General features: G+C 37.0%; 1 protein-coding gene across 8 annotated transcripts in view; it reads left to right on the top strand.

The window, feature by feature from the left end:
* rubcn (rubicon autophagy regulator) overlaps positions 1–13,865 on the top strand; it is a 60,365-nt gene that overhangs the window by 28,266 nt on the left and 18,234 nt on the right. For 5 of the 8 annotated variants that reach the window (XM_072572378.1, XM_072572377.1, XM_072572380.1 and 2 more), the window contains 6 exons: positions 1,044–1,139; positions 1,907–2,022; positions 3,534–3,738; positions 8,850–8,948; positions 10,425–10,499; positions 13,303–13,363. In XM_072572378.1, coding sequence (XP_072428479.1) covers positions 1,044–1,139; positions 1,907–2,022; positions 3,534–3,738; positions 8,850–8,948; positions 10,425–10,499; positions 13,303–13,363 — 652 coding nt within the window. The remainder of the gene's footprint in view (positions 1–1,043; positions 1,140–1,906; positions 2,023–3,533; positions 3,739–8,849; positions 8,949–10,424; positions 10,500–13,302; positions 13,364–13,865) is intronic. The other 3 variants (XM_072572383.1, XM_072572385.1, XM_072572384.1) reach the window with 2 other exon arrangements.

Raw genomic sequence — 13,865 nt, 5'->3', positions numbered from 1 at the left:
ACTTAAGTTCTTGTTTGTGCATGAATTTCAGAATATTAGTAATGCAAACTGCAATCCCAACCAACACACAGCCTGCCATGTTGTAGACCTATTCCTTATAAACAGGTTATAACATTTCTTTTAGCTCTTATTAAGGTGTTGATTAATTGGGTGTGATTGGAACTCAGATATGGTTGTCAAACAGGAATTTCTTGATGCACAGCTTTAGTTGATTGGTGTCTCCTGAAATTACTTATTTTAAAGTTAGTGATCAGATGTTTAATCTTTGTTTGTTTAGTTCTGAAGGTCTTCTCAGAAACAAATAAAAACATCAGACTAATTGCTAAATTAAATACCTTGATGAGGCTTTATTGTTAATTATGGAAAGATGACGACAGTCCTAAAAATGTGGTCTTGAATTGATTCATTTCAAGTTGTTCAAGCTACATGTTCTCATCCTCTGATCTAATAGAATCAGCTTCAATCTCCTGAAAACACTGAATGGAAGCTCTTGGAAAGGATTTAAATGCTTCAATGTTTAAAAAGCATGGAGCAGACAGGCTAACATTGGACTCCTAGACTGTGGTGATCTAACACTAATTGCAGAACCTAACTTTTGTAAACACCGATATTGGTTGATGCTGACTTAGCCTGACCAGTGACACCACTTCTCTGCTTCACTTACATTTCATATGATTGTGCACTTTGGTTTGTTTTTTCCCTAGTTTTAAACTGTCTTGCATGTTGCTTTCAGTTTCAGTATTTGTTTTTCTAAGTATTGATTTTTTTTCTCTCCTGTTTGGTTTATTGAAACCAATTTCCAATATCAAGCAGATAATTTGAATAAAAAACACTGTTTTAAAAAGCTCCATTTGTATAAAGCATGTTTCTGATAAATTTCATGCTATAATGTAAGTATGTCCTAACTAACTTATTCTTTCCCAGGGTAGCAATGCAGTATTACAGATTAACTGACACTTCAAGGGAAATAAAGCCTGCAGTAAAATGAAGTGATTAGTCTCTAAAATAAATGAATGTCTGACTAACTGGATCTCCTCTTTTAGAGTCACACCTGGGAGTAAGAAACCTGAAGGAAAATGGTCCTTTCACAACTCAGAGTTGTCAGATCAGTTCTCCTATCTCTCCCTATATGGAAGCTGGTAAATGCCATTTCCAAATCTGTTTACTTTTCTTTTGCTGTTTCAAGTTGCATGCTAAATTATTTTGCCTTGTATCTTTGTTTCTAACATAGTATTTATTAGGTTGAGGTTTGAGCCCCAGAATTTTCAAAGCTGGGAATTTTCTTCTCCCTAGAAGTGGTGTGGTGGGCATTGGGTTGGTGCTGTGGCAGTGTTCTATCCCTTCCTTGCTTCTCTCTCCATCTCTCTCTAGATTGCCCTCCCTTCCCCTGCTCTGATCTCCTCTATTCTGAAGATGCCCATTTCTTTTTTTGGTCAACAGGACTTCCTGGTCCATATTCGTAATAGCAGAAAACCTGCTAGCAGCCAGTCAGCTAGTTGACATTTTGGGTAAATCAGTAACAATTGTTAATTTCAGAATAGGAAACTTTTTTTATAAACTTTCATTAACAAATGATAAACACTTAATGTCTTTAAGCAACTTGTGATTAATTGGCCTATTCAGACATTGCAGATTTTTAAATACAAATATCTAAAATTTAGGTCTGAATAGAATTTATATAATTTAAGATTGCTCGCATTACCTGCTCCATTTACCATTGCTTATTCTTCAGTATTACAGAATTTACTGAGATTTTAACATTCAGTATTACTTTGATAATGCAACACTTTGAGAGGTGTAATAGGTAGTAACAATCATAGTCCTGGTGAACTATGTCAGATGTCTTTAGGGTTTTTTCCCTGAATAATTCAACTTGTTCTTACAGTTTTGGTTTAATTTGTTCTAGAGGGTACCTGTTACACACACCATTCTGATGGAATGTTTCGACGACCATCACAGGGCCAGTCTCTGATCAGCTATCTATCGGAACAGGACTTCGGAAGTTGTGCAGACTTGGAAAAGGTATATTTATGTTTCCTTCCTAAGCAACAAAGATGTGAAGGTTAGCTGTGCACCTTGAATTTGTTCTCTTTATTTTTCTTTTTCTTTGTGCATTGCAAGTTTTTATTAAGGTTAAAGTGAGCTTTCTATTAGCTGCTTTTTAAAAACTCAGGTTTATGAAAATTCTTGATGACCACTGTTTATTCTTGGTTAGTTTTGATTTTACATTTCAAAAGCTGTTTCATTTTTGTCTTATCAACACCATGACAATTGTTTTGTAAAACTTTATTTCTCTCAAGATAAGCACACTCAGACCACAAATGTCACAGTTTGGACAGTGCCGTGTTCCTTTGTGCTTTGATCTAATGGGTACACAAGTGTACAGATTTTCTCTAGCAATAATGTGATGATTTAAAAAATTAATACGTCCATTGCAAAAACTGACTGAGAATAGAACAATCTGTCACTTCCTTCTCTATCCAGTTTACTTGATGCTAAACAGGCTATTGGAATTTTGTTGTAATTTCTGAAAAAGATTGGCTTAGGATCGGTACACTAAAATCCTTTTTGCTATTAGACATTTTTTTTGTACGTTTCATTTTTTATGTTTGGCTTAAGTTGATGTGGGTTTTAAAAACCAGTTCCACTAGATACCTAAATGTTAGAGGATTCCTTCTGCAGATGCATTAAAGCTTTCTCAGAACTGTTTAACAGGTATGATACAAATTTTCAATTGTGATGGTTGCATAAAATCATTCTTCTAGCAGCTTTGACAAAGGGTCACTTAGACTCAAAACGTCAGCTCTTTTCTCTCCTTACAGATGCTGCCAGACCTGCTGAGATTTTCCCTTTCGGCTTCAGAATCCATCATCCGCAGTAATTTGCTTTTATTCTTCTTCGCTCCTTTAAATTGCACTTGTTGAAACAATCAAATGTGATTTAGAAGTGTATTACATAGAACATAGAAAATGCTAAGGCTGGTTTGTCCTTCCTTATCCATCATGTGGGCAATCTTATTGAATGAGGGAAAAGTAAATAGGTACAAACTCACCTATATTGACTGAAAATCAGCAAATAAATCATGTTAAACAGAAATTGCTGGAGAAATTCAGCAAATCTGGCAGCATATGTGGAGAGAAAACAAAGTTAACATTTGAGTCTAGTACCCTTCTTGAGAACAATTATTTTTGATACAATTTCAAAGTTTGTTTTCATTCAAGGGCAGAGACATAGGGTTTGTGAATACAATTGCAAAATTTATTTAGACAAAATGTAAAATATTATTTCCTCTTGGAAGGCAGAGGGAAAGAATCTTTTTTTAAAAAAAAAAATTCCTTTGCTTGTTTCGAGCATTTGACCGAGTACACTTATTTTTTTCACAGCAGAGGTATCCAGAGTTTTAAGATGACCTGAGTAATTTGAGCGATCTCTTCAGAATGGGGAATTCTTTAAATAAGTATCCCCTTTCCTTCTCTTTGCTATTGTATTTACAAAATATTTTCATAATAAAAAAACTTAACCTTTTTATTTAGGAGAATGCCCATTTCAGTATCTCTGAATCACTGATTGCTGCCATTGAACTAATGAAGTGCAATCTGATGAAGAAACAAATCATGGATGATGATGAAGAGGATAGTGACAAAGAAATAAGAGAACTAAAACAGAAGATTCGTATTCGACGACAGCAGATTCGTACGAAAAAGCTTCTGCCTGGATTGAGGAGCACTGAGTCAGATAGTATGTATGGCTGTGTAAATAAAATCTGCTAATGAAAAATAAACCTTTTAATATAGGCAGTACTTGGGTTTTGAACAGGTTCCATTCCTGAGTCCGTTCGCAAGTTGGTTTGTATTTAAGTCAGAACAAATTGCAGGATGATATTTGTAAATACAAAAAACATTCAAATGCCAGATATTTAAAATTGCACCCCTGAATGGGATTGTGTTTGTAAGTTGAACATTGCTGGCCCTCTGTATTTAGTAATTGTAGATGTGTACAGAAGTGGCTGAAGATATGTGTGTGAACCATGGAATGTGTGAAATTAAGTTTCTTGCAACGTTGGAGAAACTGTCTCTTCCATTTTTCTTTCCTAAGTAGGTGGCATGTCAGATATAGGTGGATATTTTTGGTAAAATGTATTCTCCATTAGAGAATCTGAAGGGACAAATTGTCATGTCAGCCAGTTGCAGAAGGATTTTAGTCAAATTACTGGAGGACCAGTGCATGAATCAAGCTATTGAGGTTGTGATCAAGTATAAAAAAAAATCATATATTGGATGTAAACAACTGGGTTCAATTGAATCTCTCTAACAGAATGAAGAGTGTAGGGGCACTAGAAAAGAGGTAGATCAGGAAGGCAAAGAGGGGGTTTGAAATAGCTTTCGCTGATAAAGTTAGGCAAAATACAAAGTGATTCTAAATGAGTATTAAGAAGAAGAGAGCAACTAGAGACAAAAGAGCCCCTGAAAGCTCAGAGGTGGTTTTTATAGTCATAGAGATCTACAGCAGGGAACCTGATCCTTTGGTCCAACTCTTCCACGTTGACTATATATCCTAAATAAACTGAGTTACCTTTGCTAGCATTTGGCTTATAAAACATTCTTATTTATATACCCATCCTTTTAAATGTTGTAATTGTGCCAGCCTCCTCCACTTCCTTTTGGCAGTTCATTCCACACTCACCACCCTCTAGAAAAAGTTGCTTCTTACATCCCCTTTTTAAATCTTTCCCCTCTCACCTTAAACTTATGTCCTCTAGCTTTGGACTTTCCCAATCTGGGGAAAAGACCTCATCTCTGAGAAAGTGAGGACTGCAGATACTGGAGACCAGAGTTGAAAAGTGTGGTGCTGGAAAAGTGCAGCAGGCCAGGCAGCATCCGAGGAGCAGGAGAATCAATGTTTTGGGCATAAGCCCTTCTCCATTCCTGAAGGAGGGCTTATGTTTGAAACGTTGATTTTCCCCTGCTCCTCGGAAGCTGCCTGGCCTGCTGCGCTTTTCCAGCACCACACTTTTTAACAAAAGATCTCGTCTCGTCAGCCTATCTATGTCCCTCGTGAATTTATCAGCCTGTATAAGGTCACCCCTCAGCCTCCAAAGTTCTAGGGAAAAAGCCCCAGTCTATTCAGCTGCTCCCTATAGCCCAAACCCTCTAACCATGGCTACATCCTTGTGAATCTTTTCAGAACCCTTTCAAGTTTCATAACATTCTTCCTTTAGCAGGGAGACCAGAATTTCACACACTGTTCCAATAATGGCCTAACCAATGTCCTGTACAGCCGCAACATAACCTCCCAACTCCTATACTCAATGCACTGATGAATAAAGGTAAGCATACCAAATGCTGCTTCCACTGTCCTATATACCTGTGACTCCACTTTAAGGAACTATGAACCTGCACTCCAAGGTCTCTTTGTTCAGCAACACTCCCCAAAACCTTAGCATTAAGTAAGTCCTGCCCTGATTTGCCTTTCCAAACTGCAGCACCTCTCATTTATCAAAACTAAACTGCATCTACCACTCCTCAGCCCATTGTACTCTGAGGTAACCTTCTTTGCTGTCCACCGAACCGGCAATTGCGATGTCATCTGCAAACTTACCAACCATACTTCCTACATTCACATCCAAATCACTTATATAAATGACAAAAAGCAGTGGACCCAGCACTGATCCTTGTGGTACACCGCTGGCCATAGGCCTCCAGTTTGAAAAGGAGCCCTCCAAAACCACCCTTTGTCTTCTACCTTCAACCCAGTTCTGTATCCAAGTGGCTAGTTCTCACTGTATTCCATACACCTGCATCCCAGATCTTGTATCCTAGTTCTCTCAAAATGATTGCTAACATTACATTTGCCTTTTGTGCTTCAGTTTTCACAGTTCTTTCCCCTGTTAGAAAATTAATCTATACCTCTATTCTTTTTACTAGAAGACAGGTCTCTCTGTCTGGCATGATAGCCTCCTGGGTGGTATGTAGCAGTCTCTCAGCCTGGCATGGCATCAGTGTGGACTGCCAGTCTCAGTGATTCCAGAGCAATTTCAGGGTCTAGTGAAGCCTGGCACAGACTGGAGGCTAGGTCACCAGTGTAGATTGGTTTATTCTGAACTTTTTTTTTCATCCATTTTATAATTTATTTCTAAAATGTGCTGTGCTGGAATTCATACTTCTGTTTTTTGAAGAGCTGTAACTGAAGCTATACCTAGGGACCTTTGTACCTAAGATGGTGCTCTAAGCAGTAACTTGTACACTTTTCACTGTACTCATTTGAGTACATGTGACAAAGCTAATTCTAATTCTTCTAAAGTACATGAACTTGTACTTCCCCATGTTGTCTTCCATTTGCCACTTCATTACCCACTCTCCTAACCTGTCCCAAGCCCTTCAGCAGCCTTCTGCTTCCTCAGCACCATCTGTCCTTCTACCTATCTGTGTCATCTGCAAACTTAGCAACAGTGTCCTCAGTTTCTTCATCCAGATCATTAATATATAACCTCAACAGCTGTGGTCCACATACTGACTCCTATGGACTTCCACTATTCACTGGCTACCATCCTGAAAAAGATCCCTTTTATCTCCACTCTGCTTTCTGCCAGTCAGCCAATCCACAATCCACAATCCACACTGATACCTTGCCCCTCACACCATGGTCTGTTGTCTTATTTTGCAATCTTTAAGCTTAACCTCTCATCCAAAAGAAAGCATTTCCTTAGTGTTTCACTGAAGTCTCAGCCTATTTTGTTTGCCCAGATCTGGCTTTGAGCCAATGATATTTTACTCGGGCATGGAATATATGGCTAAAAGACTGATGAGTGAGAACTGGATTTTGGTTTACAGAGCACTGGCCCAATTTATCTTAGGGCCTTAAAGATTATGGCTAATGGTGTCAATTTTCTAAAACTTGAGGAAATTTTTCCAGAATCTGAAGTGGAAAGGAGTAAATATACCACCTCTACCCAAGATTGAGGGAGGCAGAAAACCAGAAACTGTAGGCCAGTTGGTTGGCATATATTGTGGTGAAGAAATGGAATTGATTATTAGATAACTCATACTGGGTACTTTTTTAAAAATGTAATTGGAAATGGCATGATTTTATGCGAAAAGGTACTGTTTAACTAATTTATTGGAGTTGCTTGAAGGAGAAATTTACTGTGGATAAAAGGGAGCCTGTAGGTGTACTGCACTTGGATTTCTTGAAGGCATTGACAAGATCCCACAAGTTGTGCAAAGTAGACGCTTGTGTCGGGAATAGCATGGATAGAAGATTGTTTTCTGCCATTTAGCCAGAGTTATGGACAAAAATAAAGATTTTGCAAAGACATGGGCACAATCTTTTTACATAGAAATTTGTATGTGGTCTGAACTTCCAGAAGAAGTGGTGGATACCAGTACAGTTACAACATTTTAAAAGATATCTAGATAAGTACATGAATAAGAAATGTTTTGAGGGATATGGACCAAGCATAGGCCAATGGGACTAGTTTAGTTTAGGATTATAGTTGGCTTGGACTGGTTGGACTGAAAGATTTGTTTTCATGCTGTATGTCTCCATATGAATGGGTCATCTGGTTGGTGGAAAATACCAAGTGCAGTTCTGTAGAGATTTGTGCTGAGGACTTGGCTTTTGGCATTTTGTATCAATGATTTGTATTGTGGGGCAGGGGATGCAGGGAGGTGCAATGACTTCATGTTTTGAGTTTGTAGGTGACTGACGATGTTAAGTAAAAAGTTGGAAGATTAGTGGGAGTAGGTGGGCAGGTAGATTTGAGGTTACTATCTGATTGCCTATGAACTTATTGAATGGCAGAGCAGACTCGAGGGACTGCATAGCCTGATCCAGTTCCCAATTTACATGTTTGTATGTACATATGTTTGTTTGCAGATCAGAAAGTAGGTTGTGGAACAGACCTACTGTGAATGCAGATGAATATGGGTGTAGATAGAGTGCATGAGCAGAAATCTGACAGATGGAGTATGATGTGGAATAATGTGAAGTTGTTTGCTTTGGCAGGAATTTTAAAAGAAATGTTTTACGTCAATGGAGAATGAGTGCAGATTTCCAAATTTCTAAGGTATCCTGTTGCTGTAGTGCATAAGTTACAAAATTAAAATGCAGATACAACAAATAATTAAGAAGGCTGATGTGATGCTACTTTCAGTATGAGAGCAATTGAACATGTAATAAGGATATAATGTTTCAGTTATACAGGGCATTGGTGAGACCACATCTTGAATACTACTTGGAGTTTTTGTCTCCTTATTTAAAGAAAGATGGAAATGCTTTGAAGGCATTTCAGAGGAGGCTTACTAGATTGTTAGCTGTTGTCTTATTCTGTTGCCTTTTGAGGAAAGGTTGGGCATACTAACCTTTCCATTGGAGTTTAGAAGAAGTGTTGTAATTTAATTATAGTACATAACATTCTAAATGGCCTTGACAAGATGGACATGAAAGGGATCTCTCCGTTTGTGGGTGATTCCAGAAATGGGGTCACTCATTAAAAATGAACGGTTCCCTTTTAAACAGAGGTGAGGAGAAATATCTTGATTTTTGAATGCATTGCCTCAGAAGGCATTGTCATTGAATATTTTTAAGGTGGAGGTAGATTTCTCTCCCATTGGGGTAGGTGAGTTTATGAAATTTGAAACACAAATCAATCAACTATTTTTTTATTGAATGGCAGACCAGGCTTAAAAGGCCGAATATGTCTTCTCCTAATTCCTATGTTTTATGCCAACTAAGCAGCCATCTGTACAGTTCTATTAATTCGGCATGAGTTGATTTAACTTTCTATTTAGTTCTGTTGTTAAATGAGCCTCTAAAATGTGTAGTTTTCACAGACCCTTTCACTTTCACAGCCTGCACCACAGAAAGTGGGTCCCCTATCAGTTCCCGTGATTCTGCGCCTCTATCAGATTCTGGTTCCACGGATGGAGTGGATGAATTCGAATTAAAAGGTATTGTCAAAGATAAAAGGGAAAATTGTGGAACAGGCAAAGTCCATTCCCCTGATGCGGCTGCTTTTCAGCAGACTGTAACCATTACAATACTTTGGACTTCCCATAACTTTTTTTTTGTTTTTTGAGAAAGGTGAAAAACCTCAATATCATAACTATAGTTAATGTTAAGTAAAATGCCAAGGTATCACAAAAACATTTTCATGACTGATGAGATCAAAGTACGAGGAGTGTTTCATAAGCTCTGCTAGCCTTCCTATATGTATCTGCAATTATTATTGATGCATTGATTAGTAAAAAACAAATTATTTGACAGTTAAATTTACCATGCAGCACTTTGCAATGGAAAGAAAATGACTTTCTTGTGAAAGTCTTTCTAATATCATGCTCCATCTTTGAAGTTGACTAACCATGTTTCAGAACTTGGATCACACATAATCTGCATTTTCTCCAATGGGAGTAAGAGCATTTTTGGTACATCTGAATAAGAAAAGTAGCTTTCAGTTCTCTGCTATATTTTGATGTGGTTGCATCATTTTTGGAAGAGTCATCAGCATTTAGGGCAAACACTGATAAAGGATGTCACCATCACTTAACTGGGGTGGTCTACAGATAATTCAGTTGCAAACTGACCAAGGGAAGAACTGACAATCTACAAAGTATCCACAAGACCAGAAGCAGATCTAATTTTGTAATGTACTGTGAAGTGTTAGTTTAATCTCCTTTTTCTTCCTCTTTCCCCCCCACCCCCCCAGTTGACTTGCTTGTGTTTGATTAGATGTGCAACTGACATTGGTATTGGTCACATTTTTTCCTCTATATTACATACTCCTTTTAGTAAGAAAAGTATATGCTAAAGAATTTTGTGGTTCATAATTTTTTTAAATCCGATTTGTATCATGTGTATCAGAATTAACCCCTCCAACTTTTTGTACCTGAATCGTAAATGGCTTGAGGGTTCATAAACATAGAATTAATGTAAATGACTGTAATTGAATGCTATTAAAGAAAATCTAGCTTAAAATATTAAATATCTTTGTATGATTACTGTATTCCAAAAAATGATTTGAGCATAGCATTCTCACGAAAGATGATGCAACTGAAAGTTGTTTATTTATATTTTCCCTTCTCACCTTCCCAGTCTATCAAGATCTGTCCTTTTAGTGATCTGAATAGCAATCATGAGTCACAACACTGCAAGTTTTAAAAACAAAAGAGGACTCTGAATTCAAATGTGTTTTTATTTCAAAAATGCTGCTAATGAATATTCCCGTAAGATGCAAGTTTTATATTTCTATTAAAGCTGTTATATCCCTTACTATGCCAAATTGCAACCATTAAGTCAATAATTATTAAAGAGTGGTACTTGAGTTTATTTTTCGCTTTATCAGGCAGGGCTTTACTGCCAAACTGCCTGCACGCTGCTGGGAAAAACTGTTGGAATGATGTAAATCTTATTGTCACTGTGTCATACAGATTGTATTGATGAGTCAAACCTCATTCACATGTCAGCGAATGGGCTCTCAGCATCAATGGCATCATTGTTTTCAGGTATTTCATTAGTGATTTAGATGTCATTTGATTTATATTTCCAATGCTTGACTTCCACAGCACTTAAGGGAGAGCTCAGTCTGCAGAGGCTTCTTATAATTAGCATAATTTTACTCCTTGCAAGATACTAAATTTACTTTTGGGTATTTCAGATCAATTTTAACAGGTGTCTAACAGAGGTGGATATAAGACTATTGTATATCTTGCAAGTGAGCCACAACATTATCAAAGATGGAAGTATTATTTTACGACTCTGACAAAAGAATCCAGAGTAGTCTGCTTTCTAAACTTGATGGAAAATTTTCTTTGCAAAAGATTTCTGTTTACTAGATGATGGTATACTAGTTTTTGCCTAGTTTCTGGAATTTCGGCTATTGGGTCCACACTGAAACCAAGTGCATCCCCCATAAGTGCTGAAGGTTTTCGAGTTGGAGGCATGTTGAATGTCGTCCATGGCCAACTATTGTATGTTGGTAGCTAAAGCAGCATTGGAAGGACCCCTTAAGCACGCTGACACCATGGAAGATACAAATCTGACACCAGGAAAAAAATGAATATGTATCATTTCAGCAAAAAGAAAGATCATGTTATTGAAACATTGTTTTGTGTACTTCAGTATAAACTCATCAAAGCTGCAATTCTTTAAAACAAATATTGAAGGTCCAAAACAGCACTTGGTTTCTGTGTTTTTTTTTATCGATCCAATGATTTTCTTTTGTCCTAATAATTTGCCCCTCATTCTTCTTGCAACGGTTTTCATTGGATGAAGTTCCGCAGGTATCAGTAGACATTGTCCAATTGGCCATTTCTCAAGTGTTTCCAGCATATCAAGTATTGTAAAATTAACAATTGGGTGATCACATTTTCATAACCATTGAATTTCTGAAAATGGTGTTTCATTGCATTTCAGTGATGAGCCTCTGGATGGTTGATTTTCCTTTTTCTGATCTGGAGAAGTTGAGACCAGTTGTGTCTTCAATTCCATTCAGGCAAAAATCATTGAACTGGTTTCTGTTATTGATGTTTATTGATAAACTTGTAAGTCTGCAGCTCTCCCTAGAGTTCTCTGGCTCTTTTGTTTTATGTTGTCTTTTAACTGTAGTTAGGCTCCAAAAAGGACCTTTCCTTGGGAAATACAAATGGTCTGATTACTTTAGTAAATGAAATCCGTGCATTGTTATGTAGCTGGGCGCTTAATGTTCCCTTCCATTTTTCATTTAATTACCTTCCCCGACAAGGGAACGTCGACAAAATAAGCTAAGTGGCACAATTAGGAAAGGTGTCTCTAGAAATAACTGGTATTCTTGTGTACTAGCACTCAAATTTAATTGATCTACTTGATCAAGATTAATAAAATCACCAATATGGTAGACCACTGTTACTTTCAGTTTGTTTGGCTAGATAGTTTGGGAAAGCATTCCAGTGTTTGGTACATTTAATGCATGCCTTAATACAGTTAAGATCACTTTTCAGGATTTAAAAAAAAAAAATTCCTGAGACTTGGATCTAGACTTGAATACTTGTGAAACCTGTCATTTAGCACACTAGTTTAGTGAACTGATTCTGGCTTCTGCTAATTCTGTAATCTATCCTTTTTGTCAGAGCCAAAGGTTTATGAAAGTGGTGGAATTTGCCATGTTTACTTGCAGCTGAAAACACCTGTTCATATTTGGCATACTGATTTTAACATTTAAATTTTGTTCTGTGTAGCTTTCCCTGTATGGTATTATCTAAATTGTGATAGATTTTGTATGTTTTGAGAGAAATTTTAAAGTTTTATTCCACTTCCTGTTGTAATTTACACAGTTAATTGTGTTCTGAGGAATGGTCCTTTTGCAAGTATTGTGTTGTCTTAGTGTGTTCCCTTTTTTAAAAAGCTTTAATCTGAATTTGTCCACTGTTAAACTTGGTAAGTTTGGTTGCCACTATTAAGTTGCTTTTTGATCATCGTTCAAGGAATTAGCTCAATGTTTGATACGTTGTACTGCTCCCTGCGTCTGACTTTGAATAAATCAATGCATAAAGGTATATGATTGTGGCATTGATTCATGTGTGATTAATGCCTTAGCACACTGATTTTGCTATTCACAAAAAAATATTTAACACCGCCTTTTCAAATGTGTGCCAATGTTTATAGAGATGAAGGCCAACAAAATGTAACAAACAAGTTGTCCCAATTTCTTAAGAGGGGAAAAAAAAGAGCAGTTTTGAGTTATTGTTAATTGTTACCATGGACATTTATAGATATTATCATATCATAGGTACAGTTAAGTTTTTTAAAATCCTTTTTCAAGATGTGTTGTCTCTGTCGTGGAGTACAACTACTTTGTTTGAAACTTGTAACAAATTTCACATTGAATCAAATCTGGCAAGTCCCACGCTATCACTGGCTGCTGGAAATTTTACAACGATTTGTTTCTTCCTCCCACTTCTTATCCTTAAGGAAACTGGTGATGTGGAAAGTAACAGGCATAAACATGTGTCTAATTGTTCTTTGAATAATTTAAATCTTCAAATTCATTCTGCAGTTCACATTTCTGTGCCATTTAATCATTTGGTTTTATTAGAATTGAGATGCAGTTGTAACTTAGATTGTTGGGGTTGCATGCAGTGAAATAGATCTTTGTTTCACCCATTATTGCTCTGAAAATAAGTATCTGTGTGTATAGAATCTATATTTTAATCCATTAAATATGGTGCATTAGTGTTGCAGCCATTCTTCAAACTTTGGAAAAGGTCCCTTGAACTCAGGCTTTGGTTGTCGAAAAACATGTCATGAACGCTGTGTTGTTTTATTTTACAGATGCAGACATTAGAAAGAGTTTGGCTTCACGGAGCAAACCAGCAATAAGCTCAGAGTCCATGTAAGACTTAACTAAAATCTGTGTCAAAGTTTACACTTAGATTAGGACATGGAATGTTCGACTCTCCTTTATACTTGATGTGAAATGCCAAAGCATGGACAGAATGCACTACTTGGTAACAAATGTCGCCTTCACTGTTGGTCAAACTTAAATTTTCTTTTTTTCCATTGCTTATAATTCAAACTTGCTGACCCCATTCCTACCAACATTAGAGTATATTGTAAGTCAAATTTGGACTTGCTAATCTCAAAGATGTTCATTATGACATGATTTGATGCAACCTTCCTGACTTAGATTGTCTGAGGTTGCGCACAACCAAAATAATGTATCAGAGTGTTATGGTGGGAGTAGCAGATCATTTGGCCATCATACCTGCATTAACTCTTCAAATGAGTGTTCTGACTTTGTGCCTTTTCCTATAGGCCTGCACACTATTTGTATTAATTATCTAATGCCTGCATGAATGTTTTGAATGAACCTGCTTCCAGCACAATTCCAGGCA

The sequence above is a fragment of the Chiloscyllium punctatum genome, chromosome 6 (assembly GCF_047496795.1).
Source record: "Chiloscyllium punctatum isolate Juve2018m chromosome 6, sChiPun1.3, whole genome shotgun sequence".
In the NCBI taxonomy this organism is placed as follows: Eukaryota; Metazoa; Chordata; class Chondrichthyes; order Orectolobiformes; family Hemiscylliidae; genus Chiloscyllium; species Chiloscyllium punctatum.
The sequence above is the reverse complement of the archived record's forward strand: the minus strand, read 5'-3'. Positions and strand labels throughout refer to the sequence as shown.